Source organism: Solanum verrucosum, unplaced genomic scaffold, assembly GCF_900185275.1.
Source record: "Solanum verrucosum unplaced genomic scaffold, falcon-dt-bn FXZP01000183.1, whole genome shotgun sequence".
Lineage (NCBI taxonomy): Eukaryota > Viridiplantae > Streptophyta > Magnoliopsida > Solanales > Solanaceae > Solanum > Solanum verrucosum.
In genome coordinates, this window is record NW_026020430.1 from 1,488,846 (window position 1) to 1,503,681 (window position 14,836).

The 14,836-nt window shown below is 36.6% G+C and overlaps 2 protein-coding genes across 2 annotated transcripts; one reads left to right on the top strand and one right to left on the bottom strand.

Moving 5' to 3' along the window:
• Positions 1-548: 548 nt before the first annotated feature.
• Positions 549-4,312, top strand: LOC125807669 (cytochrome P450 89A2-like). The gene is made up of 2 exons (XM_049487405.1): positions 549-1,544; positions 3,893-4,312. The coding sequence occupies exons 1-2, from the start codon at positions 549-551 to the stop codon at positions 4,310-4,312; spliced, it is 1,416 nt and encodes a 471-aa protein (XP_049343362.1).
• A 6,527-nt stretch (positions 4,313-10,839) lies between these two features.
• On the bottom strand, positions 10,840-12,465 carry LOC125807670 (uncharacterized). Its single transcript, XM_049487406.1, has one exon. The coding sequence runs from the start codon at positions 12,463-12,465 to the stop codon at positions 10,840-10,842; it is 1,626 nt and encodes a 541-aa protein (XP_049343363.1).
• Between the last annotated feature and the right edge of the window lie 2,371 nt (positions 12,466-14,836).

Genomic DNA, 14,836 nt, shown 5'->3' on the forward strand with positions numbered 1-14,836 from the left:
TTAATCATATTTTTTTATATATCTTTTAAATATTTTGAATTATCAATATTATGACGTATATACTTTTTACGTAGTTTACTTATATATAAATTTCATTTTAAAAAATTTGAAAATTTCATGAGTAAATTATCGATCAAATTTAAACTGTTTGAATGTCGAAAAACGAAATGTATCACATAAAAAAAAGTACAAATGGAGTTGTCATTGTCTCCAGGGGCGTAGGCACATGGTGGTGGTCACGGTGTCCAGACACCCTTCGTCGGAAAAAAAATACCGTATATACAAGTAAAATAATACATGAATTGATTAAATAATATATTTTGGACTCTCTTAACACAATAAGTTATTGTAACCCACTAATTTTAGACCTTTTTAATGGGTTTCAAACACTTCCGCCACTGACTGTGCAGTTTCTGGACACTTCCACCACTGATTGTCTCTAATTATTGAGTTTGAAAATCGCTATGCTCCACAAGTAATAGATTATTTTTTTCAACAATGTAAATGCACTTGTATAACAGTTTGGTTGAGAAGAATTGGAAATAATAATGGAGTCATGGCTTATCCTCATTATCATCCTCATCCTCACTTTCTTCATCTCTTTCTTCCTCAAATCCAATAAACAGAAGAAATTTCCACCAGGACCCTCTGTTTTCTCTGTGATTACCAGCTTCCTACGCGCTGATGCTGATATAGAACTCATCGCGAGGGACCTCAAGACTAAATATGGTCCTATTTTCAATTTGAGAATTGGAATTGGAATTGCATTTCGTCGTCCTTCCATATTTGTTGCTAGCCACTCATTAGCCTATCAAGCTTTAGTTCAGCAAGGTGTTGTTTTCTCTGACAGGCCAAAGGCTGCTCAGACCAGTGTATCCATTCACAGTAACCGAATTATCCTAACCACCCTCCCCTATGGCCCAACATGGCGCCTCCTTCGTCGAAACATTGTATCAGTTATCCTCCACCCTTCTCGCACTAAGTCCTACTCTAATGTCCGATCTCGGGTACTCTCTACCCTTATTCAGCAGCTCCGTTCTGATTCTGAAGCCACACAAGTGATTACATTAATTGAACATTTTCGTTTTTCCGTGTTCTGTCTTCTTGTCCTGATGTGCTTCGGGGACAAGATAGATCAGCATCAAGTCGAACAGATAAAAGATGTACAACGAAGATGGATTCAAACCATGGGTCGATTTGTTAATCTCAGTTTCTTCCCAAGAATAATTCAAAAGATCATTTTCAGGAATCAATGGAAGGAGCTCATGCAATTGATGCAGGAGCAAGAGAGTGTATTTATACCACTGATCGAGGCTCGAATGAAACCAAAAACCGAGGAAGATGTGGTGGCTTATGTGGATACATTGCTGGATTTGGAATTCCCTGAGGAAAAAAGGAAGTTTAATCAGGGAGAGATTGTTAGCCTCTGCAGTGAGTTCCTCACCGGTGGCACCGATACTACATCCTCCTCATTGCAATGGATTATGGCTAACTTGGTTAAATACCCTTGTATTCAGGAAAAACTATACCAAGAGATATGTGAGGTAATGAGCAGAGGGAATTCGAAGACGGATGGAGTAACAGAGGAGGAGGAGATAGTGAAAGAGGAAGATCTAGAGAAAATGCCTTACCTAAAAGCAGTGATCTTGGAAGGTCTAAGGCGGCATCCACCAGGTCACTTCCTGCAGCCACACACGGTGACCGAAGAAGTGGAGCTCAACGGTTATGTCATCCCTAAGGATGCACCAATCAATTTCATGGTTGCGGATATGGGATTGGATCCACTAGTGTGGAAGAATCCCTTGGATTTCAATCCAGATAGGTTCTTATCAAGTGATGTTACAGAAGCGTTTGATATAATAGGGAATAAAGAGATTAAGATGATGCCTTTTGGTGCAGGAAGAAGAGTATGTCCAGGCTATCTTTTGGCTCTGCTCCATTTAGAGTACTTTGTGGCTAATTTGGTCTGGCATTTTGAGTGGAAGCCTGTGGATGAAAACAATGTTGATCTATCTGAGAAGCTCGTATTCATCGTTACGATGAAGAATCCATTGTGTGCTCACATCCGTCCCAGAGTAAACAAACTTGAATGAGCTACCTGCTAATGTTGTTTGTTTTTCTTGAAGTTTAGATATGGGTTGCATCTCTAATGCACAAACAGTTAATGTATGTTAAATTCTAAATTCAAGTGTTAAAAGTCAAACTTCATGCTAAAATAATCAAAGAATGAAAGATTTGAATATGCATCGGTATCCCAAATAAATGTATCTAACCATCACATAGACCAATAATATGTGTAGTAATTTCAAATTGACAGGAAAACAGCAAAAACAAATAGGGATATTTAGTGATCCAAAATTCTTGGCCAGCCGTCGGTGAAACTAACTATCAAATTACACAGTAAAGTAAAAGAAGAAATTATTGGACAAGATAATATATTATTAAGCTGATGTGTTTGTTTTTACTATATTTATGGACAAGATAATATATTACTCCCTTGTGAAGATTGCGGGATTATAACAATTTTTCAAATACTAATATATTTATTCTCTAAATCATGATTAGACATTTACTTTGATTGATCAAATTTTAGCCATTAAATTAAATATATGCCATGTAATCACCAATCAAAGAAGAAACTTGGAGAAAATGGAGAGGAGCCGGATGAGTATTAAAAGATAAGATATATATGATTTATCAGTTTTTTATTCTTCTTTTTCTGTAACGACAGTTCAAGTGTGGCTTTCCTAAACATAAAAAATTGTAAATGGAGCTATTATTGTCTCTGGGGTGAAACACGAGCAACATCACTACTCTCCACAATAGAATCTTTTTTTTCCACTAATAATGCACTTGTATTTGGTGGAGAAATTAAGTGGTGTACATCATAGAGAGTTGGAAAATAATGGAGTCATGGCTCATCATCCTCATCCTCAGCCTCATAATCACTTTCTGTATCACTATCAAATCCAATAAACAGAAGAAATTTCCTCCAGGACCCTTTGCTTTTTCGGTGATTACCGGCTTACTACGCGTTAAAGCTGATATAGAACTCATCCTCAGGGACCTCAAGACTATATATGGTCCTATTTTCAACTTAAGAATTGGAATTGGATTTCGTCGTCCTTCAATATTTGTAGCTAGTCACTCATTAGCCTATCAAGCTTTAGTCCAACAAGGTGCTGTTTTCTCTGACCGCCCAAAGGCCGCTCAGACCAGTGTAAGCCTTCAAAGTTGCCGAATTAACATCTCTTCTTCTCCCTATGGCCCCTCATGGCGCCTCCTCCGTCGAAACATGGTATCTGAAATTCTCCACCCTTCTCGCACCAAGTCCTACTCTAAGGTCCGATCACGGGTACTCACTATCCTTATTCAACAGCTTCGTTCTGATTCTGCAGCAACGGAAGGGATCAGGTTGATTGATCATTTTCGTTATGCTATGTTCTATCTTCTTGTCTTGATGTGCTTCGGGGAAAACATTGATGAGGCTCAAGTCAAACTGATCCACGATGTACAACGAAGATGGATGCAAAGTGCGGGTCGATTCATCAATCTCAGCTTCTTTCCAAGATCACTTCAAAAGATCATATACAGGAAGCAATGGAAGGAGCTCATCCAACTGATACAAGAGCAAGAGAGTGTCTTTATGCCACTGATCGAGGCTCGAATGAAAGCAAAAACTGAGGAAGATGTGGTGGCTTATGCAGATACATTGCTGAATTTGGAATTCCCTGAGAAAAAAAGGAAGTTTAATCGGGGAGAGATTGTCAGCCTCTGCAGTGAGTTCCTCTCCGCTGGCACTGATACTACCGCCACCTCGTTGCAATGGATCATGGCTAACTTGGTTAAATACCCTTCTATTCAGGAAAAATTATACCAAGAGATATATGAGGTAGTGAGCAGAGAGAATTCGAAGCCGGATGGACTGAAAGAGGAAGATCTAGAGAAAATGCCTTACCTAAAAGCAGTGATTTTGGAAGGTCTCAGGCGGCATCCACCAGGTCACTTCCTGCAGCCACACACGGTGACCGAGGAAGTGGAACTCAACGGTTATGTCATCCCTAAGGATGTAGCAGTCAATTTCATGGTTGCAGATATGGGTTTGGATCCACAAGTGTGGGAGAATCCCTTGGATTTCAATCCAGACAGGTTCTTATCAGTGGGCGGTGACGATAAGGAAGTGTTTGATATAACAGGGGTTAGAGAGATCAAGATGATGCCTTTTGGTGCAGGGAGAAGAGTATGTCCAGGCTATGGCTTGGCTATGCTCCATTTAGAGTACATTGTGTTACAACCTGATTTCGAAAACTAAGGTTTCGAAACCAATTTCGCAACTTTGGCAACTTTTGTTATGTTTTGGAAAAATGAGTTATTTGGAGTCGCCACTTAATTCTTTAGGAAAAATTAAGAAAACCATTTTAAAAGGAATTTTTTGAAAGGAAATATTTTAAATAAAACATTTAATAAACCAGAGTCGGGTAAGAGTTCAAATAATTCTCTAAGGAAGGGTTTAGGCATCTTAGAGAATCCGCTAACACGCGGTTAACCGACGGATTTAAAGGTTGGCTAATTTGAAAAGATAACTTAAATTACTTGAAAAAATCTTATTTTATTATTTTATTATTTAATTTTGTTATATATATATATTTATTTTTTGATAAATGAGAAATCTTTTGATACTTGTACATTCATATTATCCCAATTAATGAAATAATTCAAATGTTGAAGTGCCAAAATAATAATTTAACTTAACATTTTATCCGAGTCAAGTTTTTGAGTCGAAAAATCAACACAATAACTTAAGCGTGGATTTGAAAGCTAAATACTAACTATGAAAGAATATAAGATAATTCTCAAGTTAGTCTTGAAAGCTTAGAGTGACTTAACTAAAACGGGTTTTGAAAATTTAGATATTTGAAGTAAACAACTAACGAAATAGAAAAGTTATTTTAAAAAACTCCCAAGGATTCATCTAAATTAGATAAAGCGTTAATTCACAATCAATCAATAAACAAATAATAAGACAAATAAAGGAAAAGAGCATGTCTCCAAATCAAGCCATTGGACTTAATGTTCGGACCACTTTTGTCGCTTATGCTCAAATTGGACCTTTAAGTCCTAAATTCCAAAATCTTTAGCCCTTTGCGGGCTGCTCTACTGCTGTAAATTGGACTAATTAAAGTCCAAAAATTTCCAATTTTAGTTCGTTTGGGACTGCTGGCTGCTACTGCTGCAATTGAATTGGATTTTAAAATCCCAAAATTCAATTTTCGGCCATTTGGGATTGCCATTACACCGCTACTTAGCTGCTGCCACTGATTTGGGATTTGACCCATTAATATTAGCTTCCCTTTCACGATTCCGATGAGGTTGACTCGAAGAGAGTTGAATGCAAACCAATGGAGAGTCCAAATGGACTCGAACAAGAAAGTTCACACAAAGAAAACAAACGAAATAAGGATTAGCGAGTTTGAATAGAGCAATAATTCAAATTCATTTTATTATGGTCAAACAATAAGGATCCATGAACATGGGAGAAATAAATGAGCAAAATGCAACTAACTATTCATTTAGCCAACGCACGCGGCCACACATAGTAAACATAAATGGGCTATTCGCTACTATCATGGGGATTTTTAAAGTTAACTATAATAGCCAGCTAGCAGCTAACCCAAATAGCATATCAATATAACTAAATAGAAATTAAGGATGAAAGAACCAATATTAAATGCAACAAATCACCCTACTAAAACATCTCTAAAGCAGCTAATTAATTAAGAATTCCACAAACTGTTATTTAAACAAGGGAACCCATTGCTAACTATATTCAACAAAGTTTAGCTAAATTTATTCATTTTTAAAGTAACAATAAGCGATACTAGAGAGACACATCAGAGAATGTTAAATAAATTCCAAACAAACTTTAGCAAAGATTAAGACAACCAGCCATATGGAGCATATGAAACTCAATTATTACTTTTCTTTTAGTGAACATGCTAAGAAGGGAAAAGAAAAACAAATAGCTAGCAGAATAAATAAGTTGTTGGTCAAAATAAGAACAAATAGAGCTTAACATAAGAGCTACTCTTCATAAACGAGGGTGAAGTAATGCTAGCTATCAGCCATCCTCTTTTTAGCAAATATGAATTTAATGTTAAACATAAAATATAAACAAAGAACTAAACAGTATCTACGACAAACAAGAAAATTAGTTGTTTTACTAGTTACTAAGACATCAGAATGGACAGCAAACCAAAAATCAAAATTACTAACAGATACAACAACTAAACTGATCTAATCCAGTCATTCAACACACAACCAAATAAATAAAAATATTTAAAAGAAGGAAGAATTACCTTTCACTGAGCAGCGAGCTAAAACGACGAGTTGAGAAGACGACTCCACCACCCCTTTCAACTCGAACAACCACAAAAATTGAACTATTGAACCAAGATTTCCCAAACCTTTTAGGGGTACTCTCAGGTTTTCCTCATTCCCCTTCGGACAGTGAGAAGAAGGCCTATTTATAGGGCCTAAAATCTCTAAAAAATGGAAAGATTTTCGATGTGGGATTTTTGAAAAATCCCTTAACATATAAGGGTTGCCAACTGGTTAGTGTACGAGTTTGAATGGAGAGGCGTTGATTTTGAGTGAAGGACGATCGAGGCGCGAGATGCAAACACCTGGCTCGATCGAGAATATTCTTGTACGAAGAGAGGGAGAGGACGACGCGGGCTACGTGCGATTTTGGAGAGTTGCGTCGCGTACTACTGGAATTTCTGGGTTTCTGCTCGTCTGGTCACGCGAGGGAGAAGACGCAGCAGGGGTCGCGCTTGAGTTCTGGGTCAGTCGGGTACTGTTTGGTGTTGCTGATCGTGTGTATTGTTGTATGTAGCTGATGGGTTGTATGAGATTGGGCCAAGATTTGGGAAAAGGGTTTATTATAAAACCATTTGGTCTTTAGGATTTGACCAAAGTATTGCAATTTTAGCCGAAATGGCTCATTGCATTACCAAATTTAACCAATGGAATTTTAACACATAGCCAATTCGATGATTGATGAATTCGGCTAAAGATCAAATAAGATGAATTGTTACTAATTAATTAACGAGCTTCTTAATTTTAACAAAATAAAATGATTAACTTAATTATAAATTGATTAACTCAAAAATATAAGCTATTAATTAACTAAACTAAATTAACCAAATATTTAGGAAAAACTAAATTGTTATTATTTTTTTTTAGATGATTTTTGAATACCCATAAAATGTACTAAATATAATTTTATAAAATATGTGTATTATTTGAAAATTTAAAAATAGTGACAAAACTATATATATATATTTTTTTAAACTTGAAATACATTGCAACTTTTATTAAAAGCTAATTATTTCAAATCGTTTGAAATTGAAAAAGCTCGATGATCAATACATATTGTGGAGGGCCAAAATTGGGTGTCAACAACTGCCCCTCGTTTGACTGGGATGGATGAAAGATATCCGAGGCAAATGAATTTGACAAATCCAATTTTGTCCGTCCACTAATCCATCAATTTGGAAGGTCTAATGGTAAGGATTTTGAGGGATAACGGTCGGACCCTGGTATCGGGTTTCCTACTTTTCTAAGGTTACATGAGAGCTCAGGCCCATAGTAGTTCGAAAGACACTTGATTCAACACACAATTTTGAGAGAATGCAAAAGCTATTTCGGTGTCGAAGTATGGAGAAATCGAAAAGCTCGAGAACTGGGTGATGACAGCATTGTTGGAGTACAATCGAGTTTTCAACATTAAGTCCGCCTACATATCCCTAAACTTTGGGAATCAGACTATTTGTAGTTCGACTCAATCGGTTGAAAAGGAAATCTCTTATGCGGATTTAACCTTTAGTTTAAAGATGATTGACAAATGAGTTGAGCGCGGAAAAGAGGCTTGCAAACATCTCACTTATGAATGTGGGGCCCTTCACACCCATATGTAAGAACTTACATTGACATAACTTCCAAAGCTCTAGGTGTATTGTCACTCGAATTTGAAAATTTGCCTTCGGTGAGAGTTGAAATTTTCACTGAAGGCGAAACTGAAACTACTAAACCCAAGAAAATACCCATATGCCTTAGGTTAGGTATGTGGTTTGATTGTGGTGGAAGTCGTTCCTCAACTCGCGTCCTAAGAGTTTGATATTCCTCTTTGGACTATGTCCCAGTTCGCTGCTAAGAAAAAGTTCCACGTTGTGTTGCGTCCTATTTTGACGTAGTCCACTTCGTGTGTTTCAAAATCTGGAGAAAATCGTCAGTAGAAAATGTAATATAAATACAAATATAATTTGTGCAAACCTGGTTTAACATGTCATACTGAAGGAGATGACGATCCAATTTCAAGTGTATTTCTCTTGAAGGAAGTGGTGATCCAAAATGGCGTGGCGATTCGAACGATGTGATGATTCGATAGCATTATATAACGTGTCACGTTGAAGGAAGTGACTCTCCAATAAAACATTTAACGTGTCACGTTGAAGGAAGACATGCTCTAATAAAAATTTGAACGATGTGATAATTTGATAACCATATAACGTGCCACGTTGAAGGAAATGACTCTCTAATAAAAAAATTTAACGTGTCACATTGAAGGAAGTGACGCTCCAATAAAATTTTAACGTGTCACATTGAAGGAAGTGACGCTCCAATAATATAACATGTCACATTGAAGGAAGTGACACTCCAATAATAATTTAATATGTCACGTTGAAGGAAGTGACGCTCCAATAAAATTTAACGTGTCACGTTGAAGGAAGTGACTCTCCAATAGTAATAATTCAACGTGCCACGTTGAAGGAAGTGACGCTCTAATAATAATTTAACGTGTCACATTGAAGGAAGGGACGCTCCAATAATATAACATGTCACATTGAAGGAAGTGACGCTCCAATAATAATTTAACGTGTCACGTTGAAGGAAGTGACTCTCCAATAATAATTTAACGTGTCACGTTGAAGGAAGTGACACTCCAATAATATACCTTAATGATAAAGAACAAATCTCAAAATAGGAAGTAAGGTTATAACATAACAATTTGATTAGCTCCTTGTAGTTTGTGAAGCCGATAACATCTCTGGTTGTCATTAAAACTTTATCGTCCCTGCGCTCATAGAAAATTTGTTAGTTAAGAATAGAGAGATTAACAAACGTCAAAACTTTTAAACGCGTTAAGACGATCCGGTAGCCATAGAGAACGAGAGGATCTGGGAGAACGATTTGAGAACTTTAAACGTTGAAAGGAGGCACTAATGGCCAATTAGAGATGTCACACAAGGTGTGTTCCTACTTAAAAAGATTCATTGCAAAGAAAAGACTCTCTTGACACAGAATATCTTCGAAACATGAGGTTGAACAGAGATTTTGAGAATTTTGAACTATTTTAAAAAGTTACCTATGTTTCCAGTCCAAAGGTACTTAACTGAAATAATTAGCAAAAATGAGAGATGACTGGTTCAAAAACATGCCCCAATTTCCTCTAAGGTCTGTAATTTGAAACAGTTAGAAGACCGAATCCTTATATAGGATTGCCTACGTATCTTGCTGGAACAAGAAATCAGGTCTGACGTAGTTCGAACCTGGAACTTAACAGAATTTAAAGAGGACGTAAGATTTGCCATAAAAAGGCAATGGATTTGAAACAAGGAAGGACAAAGTTCTTCAACATAAAATATAGGATAAGAATCAGATTGTTGGATTGGATCCTTGGTGTCGGGAATCCTTCAGAATGGAATTTGAAAAAGATTGGCTCTTGCCATTTTTCTGGTGAATATCTGATTTGAACATTCAAAACCTCAAAATATCTTTTGCAATTTGGCCTTCAATTCTGGTAATGATACCTGCAAAACTCAGTCGTGAGTTAGTAACAAAATAAAATTATCAAAGTAAATGATATAACAAAAGATAAGTTAAGGGTGAAGTTGTTCAGCATTATATTGGTCTGGATAGCATTTTATGTCATTCGCCATTGTGCCGAGCTATTCCATCTATAGAATTGAGAATGTGTGAGTCACAATAAATTGAAAGGAAAATTTTAGAAGAAGAGTAAGAGTGGAAATCATCTGATCTATGACGAGGCCACTGTGGGTCTAATGATGCCTTATAACTCTGTAGTTCCTGCATCCAAAGAAAAATTCTTAGTTTTGAGAGACTGATTCATGTTGGCTTTGCCTTGCCATCCTGATGCTCCTTTGCCTTCTGGATTACAAGTCTTGAATTGTCGGTATTTTTGAGGACTTCCTCAAAAATTCTGCCCCGGTTTAAAACGTAATATAACCTTTGAACTTTCTGTAGTTTTTTTTTTGATTGAATTTTTGAGATTCTCTCAAAAATTCTGCCCCAGTTGCAACTTTGAAGTAATCCTTGATTTAAACTTGTGGGAAAAGTTTCCTCTTCCAACAAATTTTGAGATCCTCTCAAAATTCTGCCCCAGTTTTCATTATAAAGGGAAATGAAAATCTTATAGGGAATATGACCGAGCCGTGTGGCGCCTACGTAACCCGTTGAACATGAATCAGGTCAAACGTAGTTCCAAGTACAAGAAAACATTAAAAGGGATAAAAGGGTGACCGAAGCCGACATAGGCCGCCTACGTATCTCATTCTTGAGAATTCAGGTCAGACGTAGTTCATTACAAATGAAAGATGCTTACAAATAAAATCCCAACAAACGATAACAAAGGAAACAAAGCAATAAAAATGCGATTACATGGAAATGAAACAACAAACTCTAAATGCAAGACTAAAAGATGCCCAAAGTGCGACTTTCAGGAAACTTGCTTCTTCTTTTAACTGGTTATGCCAACAACTACTCATTATGCTTGGGCAGCGGATTGGTGTTCACATTCGGTGGAGCTTGAGCAAGTTTTACCACCTCGTTGTCGATCAGATCTTGAATTTTGTGCTTCAGAGTGATACATTTCTCGGTATCATGCCCAACAACTCCTGAATGATAAGCACAACGCTTATTTGCGTCATACCAATCGGCTGCAGTATTCACAGTTTTGGCTTCCACTGGATGCAATATTCCTGCCTCTTTCAACCTCTCAAAAAGTTGAGTACGTGTCTCACACAATGGAGTGAAGACTCGTGGAGGTTTTTTCTCAAAATTGGGACGAGGTGCATTGTTTCGGGGATTTTGCATTGGTCGTGGAGTACGAAATGTTGCTTGATTGTTGCAAACATAGTATTGTGAACCAGGATAGCCTGGAGGTGGTTGACGGTTATATGAGGTAGCTCCTCGAGTTGTTAACATCATAACCTCTTTCTCCTTTTTCTTTCCAAATGAACCAGTTTGATAAGCCCTGTTAGCAAACTGAGATGAGGTGTAACTCGCTATTCGGCCAGTCTTGAGACCGTCTTCAATCATTTCTCCAGCCTTGATAACTTCAGCAAATGTCTTTCCACCCATTGTCACCATTCGCTCATAATATTCTGAGTCCTGAGCTTGAATGAAGTAGGTGATCATTTCTGATTCCTCCATAGGTGGATGCACCCTAGCAGCTTCTTCTCTCCAACGAATGGCATATTCTCGAAAGCATTCAGTTGACTTTGGTTTTAGCTTGGTAATAGAGATCCTATCAGGAGCGATTTCAACATGAAACTTATAGTGATCTACAAAAGCATTTGCTAGATCATCCCAAGTACGCCATTTAGTCACATCTTGCTTTGAGTACCACTCCAAGGCTTTTCCAGTCAGACTTTGATTGAAAAGCTTGATTCTTATCCCTTCGTTGTTTCCAACGCCAATCAACTTTTCACAGTAAATTTTCAAGTGAAAGAAAGGATTTCCTGATCCACTGAACTTTTCAAACTTTGGAATCTTGTAACCGAGTGGAAGCTCAACCTCAGGGAATGTGCACAACTCTTCATATCTAACACTTTGGCTATTATCGAACCCACGAAGACCTCTCATAGCATCCTCTAAGCTTTTCATCTTCCTATTCATCATCTCAGCATCAATTGATTTTGTATCATTTTCAATTTCAACATAGTGATTAACATCTTGACGGTGAAACTCCTGAGCCTTGGTAACATGTGGAGCAGTGACATAAGTGTACACTGGTGGAGCATGATGTGTTACTGTTGGAGCTTTTGGAGGAGTAAATGTGTACACAAGAGGAGTATCTTGAGTTGAATGAGTGAGTGAGGCGCTTTGAGCTGGCTGAAAGGTGGTAAAATGTTCTCCTTGATTGAGCTCACTTGAAGTTGGAAACGAAGATGGCATGGGCCCTTTTTGGCGAGCATCAGGTGGTAGGTTCTGAGAAGCAGCTTGGAAATGAGCTACTAGGAGATTCAGTTCACCAATTTGTCGCTCTAGACGAGCAATGACTTCCATGGGTGATTCTGTTGCTACCGAGGCACTAGGATTAGCCGCGACAGATGGAGTGGGGATCATTTCGGATGAAGCAACTGTGTTGATAGTGGAATCCATTTTTGTACGAGTCCTCTTAGTAGTCCAAGTAAGAAATGATGAGTCTGATGCAATTTTCTTGACCTTAGACCGTGTAAAATATGAATGTTCTGCCAGCGGGTACTTTGATGAAGTGAACAAGTTTGATTACCAACACAAATCAGTCTCCCCTTCTAAAAATAACTCAAAAAATAAAGAGTTAGTCCATTAATCATAATAATTAATCAAAGTAACATATAAAACAAATAACATTTGTTTTGCTTAAAACAAATTAGTCCAAAATCCGAAGAACAAAAGATTCTAAAAGGATGAAAAAATGGGAATTTTTTTTTGATCATTTTGTGAACTAAAATTTTAGCGAAATAAAGGAATTTGAACAAAGCAAACTATATGATTTGAGTAAAGATTCAAATGTACCTTTTGGAAGTTTCAATTGAAAAGTCCTTTCGAGAAACAAAGACGTCTTAAAGTTGACTTGAAACTGAAGGAATATTTAGTAATACCGGCTAGGTAGGCGTAAAAAAGAATTTTCAAGAAACAACAAGGTCAACGTGAATTTGAGTAGTGACCTAATAAATTTTGTAAAGCTCTATTGAACCTATAACTTTAGTGATTTTGAACGTATTTTGATAATGGAGTCAAGAATATTTCGGAAAGCTTGAAAATTGAGTATATATATTAAAAGATGTTCTAAGACTTTGGAATGGAATAATGGACTAATCATGTTTAAAGCAAAACATATGTATGTAAACACATAGGTCCAACAAGCACAAACGACATAAAATTTGTAACATTTAACACACAAACAATATGTAACGCCTCCTAACATACATGTGACCTTTTTGAGCCAAAGGTAGGCCTAACGTTTGAAGGATGTGTATGTCGATTGTAAAACGTTCCATTGCCCCAACAAAAAATATAAATAAATATACAAACCTTATGAATAAAGCAAATGGTGATACATAATAGAGGAAAGGGAAATAAATAGCAGTCCCACGCAGGGGTACAATGGTAAACTAAACTAAGCTTCCATATGTAATCTTCATTCCCGAACTTCTTGGTACTTTTGAATTTCTTCTGGGTGAGGATGATCTTCCTTTGACTTCAATAAAGAAACTACCTATGTAAATAAAAACCCAACACAAAGGGCCATGTACGCACAAATCGACATACATATCCTTCAAATTTAACAAATAGTTGAATGATCGTCTTATATTGACCGGGGGTCAATTAGACTTAAGGTGGTCTTCTAATGGGCCCAGCACGCCTTGGGTGTTGGGTCAACTTAGTTCAAAATGCGCTAAATTCGGGATTTGGTTTCGCTCTACGCTAGTTGACTAAGAGTGGCTTTTGAAAGACCGGGAACCCAAGTGGACAACTTAGGCTGGAAGTCACAACAACCATTGGACGCATGACGTACCAATAAATTGCCGATCATTCCGAAAAAGGGTTGATTATAAAAAGTCCGGCTGCGATTATGCAGAAACCGTTCTTTAATATACTATACAAATATCAGAAAGTGCCATGAATGCAATATGACAATTAATATTCAAAATTTAAACATATAATTGCATAAAGTAACAATTAATACAATAATAGTTAGCCAAACAATAAAATCCTTTTGGTTAGAACCTAGATGAATCCCCGGGGGAGTCGCCATTCTGTTACGACCTGATTTCGAAAACTAAGGTTTCGAAACCAATTTCGCAACTTTGGCAACTTTTGTTATGTTTTGGAAAAATGAGTTATTTGGAGTCGCCACTTAATTCTTTAGGAAAAATTAAGAAAACCATTTTAAAAGGAATTTTTTGAAAGGAAATATTTTAAATAAAACATTTAATAAACCAGAGTCGGGTAAGAGTTCAAATAATTCTCTAAGGAAGGGTTTAGGCATCTTAGAGAATCCGCTAACACGCGGTTAACCGACGGATTTAAAGGTTGGCTAATTTGAAAAGATAACTTAAATTACTTGAAAAAATCTTATTTTATTATTTTATTATTTAATTTTGTTATATATATATATTTATTTTTTGATAAATGAGAAATCTTTTGATACTTGTACATTCATATTATCCCAATTAATGAAATAATTCAAATGTTGAAGTGCCAAAATAATAATTTAACTTAACATTTTATCCGAGTCAAGTTTTTGAGTCGAAAAATCAACACAATAACTTAAGCGTGGATTTGAAAGCTAAATACTAACTATGAAAGAATATAAGATAATTCTCAAGTTAGTCTTGAAAGCTTAGAGTGACTTAACTAAAACGGGTTTTGAAAATTTAGATATTTGAAGTAAACAACTAACGAAATAGAAAAGTTATTTTAAAAAACTCCCAAGGATTCATCTAAATTAGATAAAGCGTTAATTCACAATCAATCAATAAACAAA